Source organism: Elaeis guineensis, chromosome 1 (assembly GCF_000442705.2).
Source record: "Elaeis guineensis isolate ETL-2024a chromosome 1, EG11, whole genome shotgun sequence".
NCBI classification, from domain to species: domain Eukaryota; kingdom Viridiplantae; phylum Streptophyta; class Magnoliopsida; order Arecales; family Arecaceae; genus Elaeis; species Elaeis guineensis.
In genome coordinates, this window is record NC_025993.2 from 122,786,942 (window position 1) to 122,796,870 (window position 9,929).

Consider the following 9,929-nt stretch of genomic DNA (forward strand, 5'->3'; position numbering starts at 1 on the left):
TAGAATCTGAAATTTTTGTTTGTGCATGAGAGTTTTGATTATGAAAAAATCAAAAATTAGGTCATATAATAGGATTACATCTAAAATTTTTGATTTGAGTCATATGGGTCTAATTCGATTAAGTAATTGGTCAAACTGAGTCAAGTATTGAATTGAGTTAGATCAATTAAATTAATGATCATACAATTATTATTGATCAAATCGATCGAGTCCCATATGTAGAATCGATTAATCTAAGGACCTAATTTGACTTGTTGGTTTGAGCTCGATACGCTTGAGCTAACCAATTCTGATCAATCGACGTATTGGTGTCTAAGGTAAGTTAATGAGATGTGGTTATTTAATTGATTTCGTTAGCCGACTTGGCCAATTCATCGGTATCTAAGGAAGGCAACAGGGGGACCCTCACCGTTCTTCACTTATCTGGCCAATTTGAAAGATTGGGTCTTGAATTAGGTTGCTTAGTATTTTGGTTTAGCCCATGTTAGTTAGATCAGTCATATGATGACTGATTAGATGAGACCTAAACCCAAACCTCTCCATAAATATTAAGTCCATAAGTCTTCCATTGTTGTAGATGTACAGGTGTGTTACCGATGTTGATTATTCTCGACTGGTCACAGTAGTTCAGTTGCATTGGAAACATACAACCACTGTATTAGCAAAGAGTTGCTCCAGGATAAGGATGGGATTGGCCCAATAACTATTAGGTGAGGAACCTAATGATGGCCTTGCACCTGCTTATGAACGATGGATCGGGCTTAACTAAGAAGTGTGGGTAATAATTGTTAGGTGAGCCCACATGACTTAGAGACCAAGTAGCTGCAACATACTTGGTGAAGCATCTAGGCAAAGAGTTGCCCACGCATTGGTGTGCATGTTACCAATAACCGTTAGGTGAGGTACATGTCATCGATGGGACAGTAGCATCCACAATGAATCCTTTGTCATGTTAGGATTTCCGTTTTCTTCCGGAGAGTGGAGGGATCTGAAAAATTATGAAAGTTATTATTTGCATCTTAAAGTTTCTAGAAGCAAATTAAAAAAAATTAAGTATAAAAGTCTAACTTGAATCTCTACTCTTGCAGTTAAACCATTATGTCAGCCTCAAATCCTCTAGCTCGCATCCTTAAAACCAATCATTTGATCGGTAACAATTTCAAAGACTGGCTCAGAAATCTCAAATTATTCTAACTTCAGAAAAGTTAAGCCATGTTCTCGATCAAGATCCCATTGTGTTGTCAAACCGTCTACTGCTAAGCAGAGAGCTACTTTTGAGAAGTGGACGGATGAAGATAGTCGGGTTAAGTACTATGTGTTGACGTCTATGTCAAATGAGTTGCAAAGCTAGCATGAGCATATACCCACTGTCCGGTCATGATTACTCACCTACAAGAGTTATATAGTGAGTAGAGTCATACTACATGCTTCGAAGTATCCAAGAGACTCTTCAACCTGAAGATGGTGAAAGGCAGCCTGTCTATGAGTACTGTATGACAGTGATCAAGGATATTGAGTATCTTGGGAAGCTTGGACTGGATATACAAAAGAAATTACAGATGGATCTGATCCTTCAATCTCTTACCAGTTCATATAGTCAATTCATCGTGAATTTTCATATGAACAAATTTGACTGCACGATTCTCGAACTTGTCAACATGTTGGTCACAACAGAGGGTGCCTTGAAGAGTTTAAGAGGCTCTGTTCTTGCTGTGGAGCAAACTTCTTTCAAGAGAAAGTCTGTTGGAAGAAAGAAGGCTAATTCCGTAAAGAAGCAGAAGAAAGAGAGCAAGCCAAAGAAGGATGGTCCAAAGACGGCTGAGACAAAGGAAAAGTGTTTCCACTGTCATGCTGAAGGCCATTGGAGGAGGAATATCCAAAATATTTGGAGAGCCTAAAGGCCAAAAAGGATGATAAACCTTTGAAGGTATGCTCATAATTGAATCTAACCTTACAGTTTCTTCTACTTCTAGTTGGGTATTAGACTCTGACTCGAGTGCTCATATATGTACCTCAATGCAGGGTCAAATAGAAAGTAGGAGGTTGAGGGAAGGTGACATGATTCTTCGGATCGGCAATGGAGCAAAGGTTGCTATAGAGTCCGTTGGCACTTACCCTCTTCGATTACCGTCTGACGTTAGATTAGATTTGAAAGACTGTTATTATGTTCCTGTAGCTAGTTGGAATTTAATTTTCGTGTCTATGCTAGCACAGGAAGGTTTTGAAATTAGTTTTAATAAAAATTTTTGTTCCATTTATTTACGAAATAAATTGATTGCACGAGATCTTTTAATTGACAATCTTTATCACTTACATATTGATGTGAATGTGAACCTAAATGAGTAAATAGTGAGTGACGTAGGTCAAAAGAGATCCAGAGATGAAATTAATCAGAAGTACTTGTGGCACCATATACTAGGCCATATTGGAGAGGACAAGATAAACAAACTAAAAAAGGATGGGATCCTTGGCTCTCTTTGCCTAGAGTCATATCCAGCTTGTGATTCTTACCTTCGAGAAAAGATGGCTAAGTTACCCTTTGTAGGACATGGGGAAAGGGCCACAAAGTTACTTGTCCTGGTACACACCGACATGTGTGGACCATTTGATGTGTCGGTCAGGGATGGTTACACCTACTTCATTATCTTTATCGATGGTTTGTCTAGGTACGAGTATGTGTATCTAATGAAACACAAGTCTGAGGCCTTTGAAATGTTCAAAGAATTCAGGCATGAAGTAGAAAAGCAGACAAACAAGCCTATTAAGGTTCTTCGATCTGATCGAAGAGGTGAATACTTTAGTCAAAAATTTTTGAGATATCTTAAGGATAATGATATAGTCTCTCAGTGGACCCCTCCTGGAACACCTCAGCTCAATGGGATATCCGAAAAGAGGAATAGGATTGGATATGGTTCGATCCATGATGAGCTTCACTGATCTATCCTTATTTTTTTGGAGACATGCCTTGTTAACTGTCATTCACTTGTTGAATAGGATTCCTTCAAAGTCTGTTCTTACCACACCTTATGAGATATGGTTCGGTAAGAAGTTGAGTCTGGATTATCTTAAGACTTGGAGATGTCCGATCTATGTCAAAAAATAGATGGCAGAAAAGTTAGAGGATAGATCTATTATAGCTCGTTTATAGAGTATCCAAAAGAATCTATGAGATACTACTTCTACTTTCCATAAAATCATAATGTGATTGTGAGTCAAAATATCGTATTCTTAGAAAAATAATTTATCCAGGATGGCGACAGTGGGAGGTTAGTGAAGCTCGAAGAGAAAGTCTCTGAAGAGCCCAGAGCTATAGATCTTCGGAATCTATAATTCATGAGCCAGTAGTTGATATTCCTCTACCACCTCGTAGATCTAGCAGGGTCTCCTGACCTCCTGAAAGGTACATGGGTATGCTTACAGAGGAAGTGAAGAAAATATTCTTTTTGGAGATATGGGTCATACTAATGACCCTAATACCTTTGATGAGGCGATATCTGACATCGATTTTGAGAAGTGGTTAGATGCAATAAAGTCAAAAATTGACTCAATGCACTCGAACCAAATCTGGACTTTAGTGGATCTATCTGAGGGTATTGTACCTATTGGATATAAATGGATCTACAAAAAGAAGATAGGTACCGATGGTAAGGTAGAGACCTATAAAGCTAAGCTTGTGGCTAAAGGTTATAGTCAGCGTGAAGGTATTGACTATCAGAAAACCTTCTCATCCGTAGCCATGCTGAAATCCATCTACACTCTGCTTGCTGTGGCAGCTTATTACGATTATGAAATTTGACAGATGGATGTGAAAACTGCCTTCCTGAATGGATATCTTGAAGAAGATATCTATATGGAGCAGCCTATGGGTTTCATGTCTGGTGATGGTGATCACAGAGTCTGCAAGCTGTAAAGATCTATATACAGATTAAAGCAGTCTTCTCAGAGTTAGAACCATCATTTTGATGAGACAATCAAATCATTTGATTTTATGTATACAAGAGGATCAGTGGGAGCACGATCATCTTCTTCGTATTATAGATTATATTCTCCTTATTGAGAATGACATTTCCATGTTGACCATGGTCAAAAGATGGTTGTCCAAAGAATTTTTCATGAAAGACTTAGGGAAAACATCCTACATTCTCGAAATAAAGGTCTATAGGGATAGACCTAGATGGATGCTTGGCCTGTCACAAAAGCTGTACATAGAGAATGTGCTGAAGAGATTTAGAATGAAAAACTCCAAGAGAGATCTTTTACCTCTCAGGCATAGTATTCATCTCTCCAAGACGATATATCCGACCACATCTGAGAAGGTTCAGCACATGAGTAGGATTCCTTATGCTTCGACAATAGAGAGCCTCATGTATGCCATGCTATATACCTGACCTGATATTGTCCTTACCGTGAGTGTCACGAGCAGATATCAGTCGAATCCAGACGAAGAGCACTGGACAGCTATGAAGAACATCCTTAAGTACTTAAGAAGGACTAAGATTTGTTCTTGATCTTTGGAGGAGACTCTGAGTTGCAAGTTGAGGGGTATACTGATTCAGATTTCATGTCTAATCCTGATGATAAAAAATTTACATCAGGATATGTGTTCGTTTGCAATGGTGGTATAGTTAACTGGAAGAGTTTCAAGCAATCCATCATAGCAATTTGACCACGGAGGCTGAATATGTCGCTACTCGGATGCTGCGAAGAAAGGCTTCTAGTTTAAAAATTCATCGCAAACTTGGGGTCATGACATCGGATGTCATACCACTATATTGCGACAACAATGGAGCCATAGCATTTGCTAAGGAGCCGAGGTTTCATCAGAAATCAAAGCACATCAAGCGGCGTTATCATATCATACGTGACTACCTCGATAAGAAATATATCGAGGTATGAAGAGTAGACTCTGTGGATAACGTGACAGATCTGCTGATTAAGCAACTGAGCCAACCAAAAATAAAAGTCAACCTTGAAAAGATGGGACTTAGATTTATGGCCAATTGACTTTAGTCCAAGTGAGAGATTGTTAGATGTATATCCTAGAAGTCAATATGACTGACACATTATAATTAATCTAGGACATAATTTTATATTTAATATATTGATATAATCAATAAAAGGATAATTTTTTTTATTCAAGTGTAATGTGTCCTTGAATCGTCTATGAAATTAGTTTCGATACATACTCTCAAGGTGTTGAAAATTAGAGATATGTATTTAATTTCTAAAGGCTCCCGATCATAGGATCATCATGAGGATGATGACAAATCCGGATAGATTGGCATACAAATTACTTTCTTCGGGATAGATGGATCTCTAATCTATTGTATAGAGACATAGGACGATGAGTGCGGGTAGTTGTTAGAGAACAACTAGCACTGAGCATGACTATACGAGAGATCACTTGGATTTCTATTCAATCGTTAGTGATTGTCTCGATGCTGTAATTATGTGTCTGATCTTTTAACTTGAGATAGTACTACTGCTCGCAGTGAGACTGCTGGAGTTTGATTGACACATAAATATAGGTCTCAATAAGTCCTTGTAGTGGATATTGGTGACAGTTGATCCACTGTAGGAGTAGGGTGTGCATCAAGATAGGATCTATCAACCTTGATAGAGAGGAGTAGTCTTATGAGATTTGAGAAGCTAAGTTTATGAATCTGTGGCCACAGTAGAGTGATTGATGGAAAAGAGTTTCCATAGACATCACATCTAGATTTGAGCTAATCAAATCTATCATATGACTGATGTTGAGGTTTGATGATTTATCCATGATTTACCATCTAGTCGGAACTCATGATAGAGGACTGAATCTCATGTTAACTATATCTAGAGGTTCATTTTAGTTCTACTGGATTGTTACTATATACTGATAGATATCACTGGTAGATTGTGAGAGCTCACTAGAGTTGTTTTGGATCAACAATCTTTGATTGAATTAGAGTGAAATTATTTCGACCATTGAAAAGAGTTTCAATGATACAATGATATAAATCATTGTATGTCTCACTACCAGATAGAATTAAATCTATGAGGTCACACAACAAAGAGATCATGTCTGATATTAGTAATTGAGCTTATGAAATGTCAATTGGATTTAGAGAAATCCATTGGGTTTATGGTAACCTTGCTAGCATATGGTTTGATCCAATTCCTCTTTCAGTTAGAATTACTTATTTGATAAGTTAATTCTAATTTAATTATCTGCTAATTATCTATATGAATAAGATTCATGAGACTCAAATTGTTGGGTGTCTAAGGTTATAGATCACATAAATTAAGGATGCAAGTCCCATATGAATTTCCTTGATAGTTATTATGGGACGCCATTTGAATTGTTCAATTTGGGCGTGTCTATTGATTAAAGGGCCTTTAGTTCTCATATGGGGTGTCTCTTGGGTGCAAAAGAAGGTGTTTAATTATGAGTGCAAAGGCTCCAATAGTTGGTGCCTAATAGACTTCCTAATGTAAGTTGGATAACTTAAGTTAATAAAAATTCTAATGCAAGTAGGACTTGTATTATATGATTCAATAGGATTCAATCTTTGTGCCTATAAAAAGAAACCTCTCCTAAGGTCCTAAGACCATCCAAGCCACCCCCTCTCCATGCCCAAAAAGCTCCCAACGCCCCTCTTCCTTCTCCCTCTCTCTTCTTCTCCCTTGGGCATCCCATACATGTCGCATACTTGAGATGCGCGTCCCAAGTGTTGCACACACCCAAGGTGTTGGGCAGCCCTTCATCTACTAGTTGTTGGTCTCTCGTAGCACTACAAGGCAAGGAGAAAAGCTAGAGAGGAAGAAAAGATAAGGATCAAGGAGAAAGATTAAATGTTGATCGTGATCCAGGCTTCGTACAGATTCAGCAGGCTGAATTTTAAAGAATTAAAATTCAGATCTTAGAGGGCTGTTCCAAGCTGATCTCGAGTGGATACTCTAGAGGCCGGATACTTGTGTGACTAACAGAGAGCCTCGTCTCTTTCAGATCCAGATGTGAAGAAAGGGATTGCGAAAAAGATATGTGATTTGATCACAATTTAAATTTCACCATGTATCAATTTCAGCATATAAAATAGATCCATGTGCTTTTATATTTTTATGCATACAAAATTCAGATTAAAATTATTTTAATCTTATTTTTCACTGCGATGTTTAAAAAATTAAGTTTTGAAACACACATATATGCTTCAAACCCCAAATTCCAACAATAAATACCAAATTATCCTATCCTCTATCATCCATCTACTGTATAGATCTTAAAGCATTTCATCTTCTATCCTTACTCTACCTGCATAGATCTTAAAGCACTTTATCCTACGATGCATCTACTTGCACAAACCTCCAAGCTCATCATCCTCTCTCATCCATTTGCCTATATAAATCTTTAAGCACTCCATCATTTGTCATCCATCGACCTACATAGATCTCAAAGCACTCTAACCTCTATCATTTATCCACTTACATAGATATTAAGGTGCTTTATCTTCTATTATTCATCCATATGGATAAATATCAAAGCACTATATTATCTGTCATTTGTGTACGTGCATAGAATTCACTACACTCCATCCTCTATCATTCATCTAATCATATAGATCTCAAAATATTTCATCCTTTGACATTCATCTATCTACATAGATCTCAAAGCAATCTATTCTTTGTTATCCATCTAGCTCAAATCTTAAAGCATTTCGTTTTGTCTTCTATCTTCCTACACAAATCTCAAAGTACTCAGTCCTTTGTTGGTCACCTACTTGCATAGGTCTCATAGCACGTCATCCATGTGACTCTCCTTCTTTAAATTCGCGCCAAAAGCAAAGTCTCTTGCTAGGTTAGTATGTAAGATAATTTTATAATTTTACAAAAAATAGTTATCAAGTTGCTCTCACGTGATGACATGTTGTAATTGAGATTGATGGCTGGATCGTATTGCAACGAATTTGAAGTTTTGGTGCCTAATTGACATATTTCAAATATTTAGGATCTAAGTGTAATATTTCAAACTTGGAGGGATGTGATTATAATTTTTTATAATTTAATTATGCAATCTCTAACAAGAAAAAAATGATTATAAGCTATCAAAGGAATTGATTTTGTTATGTTTTTATAAGTTAATGCTATTTAATAGCCTTCACAGTGCCAAAAACCAAATTTATATGGCCAAAATTGAACTCTCAAATAATGCTGAAAGACAAAGCAACCATCCTTTTATATCACTTTGTTCCAATTGGGCCAAATCAGGTTGGCCCAATTTTTGGTCCAAATAGCTAATTTGGGTGAGCTCAATTGAGTTTTGGATCGGGCTCCATCTTGTACTCATGTCAGGCTTGAACTTGTATTTTTCCAAATTTTTCATGCTTAAGTCTAGATCGAAGTCCAACAAAAAAATTTTTGTCTGGGCTCAGGTAGGAGCATGACCTGACCTAGCCCAGCCTGTTTCCAACCCCAAATAGTCCTCGAAGTATCCATATATTTAGTAAGGTAGTATTAGGTGGATTTGTCCTCCCTGATCTCAAAAGAGAGAGGAATAAAGTTTTGAAATTTTAACCATTCAATGCTGATTTAATTTACGATCCTCCACAGTTCATCCACATAAATTAGGTATCAGAGTCAAGTCCACTTATCTTGGACTATCTAGGTAGCTCTATATACGCTAGCCCCCAATCTCAAAATAAATAGATAAAATATTTAAATTATAACTATTTAATATTGATTTAATTTAAGATCCTCCCTGTTTCATCCATGTACCATCATATAGAAGAATGCCAATCCTCAAAATTAAGGTATTAGAATCAAGTCTGCTTATCACTGGTCACCATAATGATCACAAAACACAATTCTTACATTTTTCTTATTGATGAAACGATACATAGGTGCTCATGCACTAACATATATACTAAAAACCCCAACACAAGTTGGAAAAGAATGTCATTTGAATACCCAGCTTATTGTGTCTTCTTGCCAAGCACAAAGCATAGCTTCCCCTCCCTGCCTTTTCGGAAGCCCCACAACTCCACTTCATCATTCTTTTGAAGGGAACTCTGGCACAATAACAAATTGTAGTCCGTACCATTGATCACAGTGGATCCAGTGGAGTCCCAGCGAGTGAGCTTCAAGTAGCAGCGAAACCCGTTTCGAGCGTGCACGTCTACATCCAGTCCCCCATGCTTCCTTCCTCGAACACGACTTGTACCAGGCATATTCCTACTTGCTGTGGGGTGAAGAAGATTGGCGGCAGCCTTCTCAGGATCAGAGAGCATAGGGATGAGGTAGTCCTCCACATATGGAGAGGGTATGAGGAGTCGCTTCTGGTCCTGAAGATCGAGATCAGAAATCGTGAGGGATTTGGTCATTATGAACCGGAGGTGACTGCCTTCATGCTTGCACACCAAATTTCTCACCCACTCAGGGATTTCCATTGAACTCATCTCTCCTCACACTTTGCTTTTGGAGGCTTCGGCAGAAGATTTTAACAAGGTGAAAGAAGGAGAAAAGAGAGCGAGTGAGAAAGAGAGAGATCCAAGTCGATGGGTTGGAGTTGTGTATTGTGTTGTGTGACGAAGGAAGAGAGTATCATCATGTATATATAGGAATTCCCATCTCATTGCTGCATGCACTCTCTCCCCAGTCCTCTTGGAATTGGCTGCCTTCTCCTCTTCGCTCCGGAGGCGGATGTTCCTCGATTGAATCGGAGACCCACGGTTCCAATCTTCAATCCGGGCTGGGACCTACAGCAGCTGACGTACCCAAAAGCCACCTCCTCCCACTCCCCTTCTGGTGCGTGCGGACCTCCCTGTTCCTCTGGAAATGGGCTTCCCTTTCCTCCTGCCTCTTGGGATGGGCCCATGTTCGTCCCTTGAGTCCTGGACCCACAGCTCCTCCCTTGAATGTGGGACCCATGGTACCCAAAAGTCACATGCTCCCTCTCC

At 38.4% G+C, this 9,929-nt stretch overlaps 1 protein-coding gene across 1 annotated transcript; it reads right to left on the minus strand.

The window, feature by feature from the left end:
- Nucleotides 1–8,945: 8,945 nt before the first annotated feature.
- Nucleotides 8,946–9,428, minus strand: LOC140856560 (uncharacterized). The gene has a single exon (XM_073254198.1). The coding sequence runs from the start codon at nt 9,426–9,428 to the stop codon at nt 8,946–8,948; it is 483 nt and encodes a 160-aa protein (XP_073110299.1).
- Nucleotides 9,429–9,929: the final 501 nt, after the last annotated feature.

What these genes read in the sequence shown, in the direction of transcription:
- LOC140856560 (XM_073254198.1), bottom strand. Translation starts at nt 9,428, where the DNA reads ATGAGTTCAATGGAAATCCCTGAGTGGGTGAGAAATTTGGTGTGCAAG.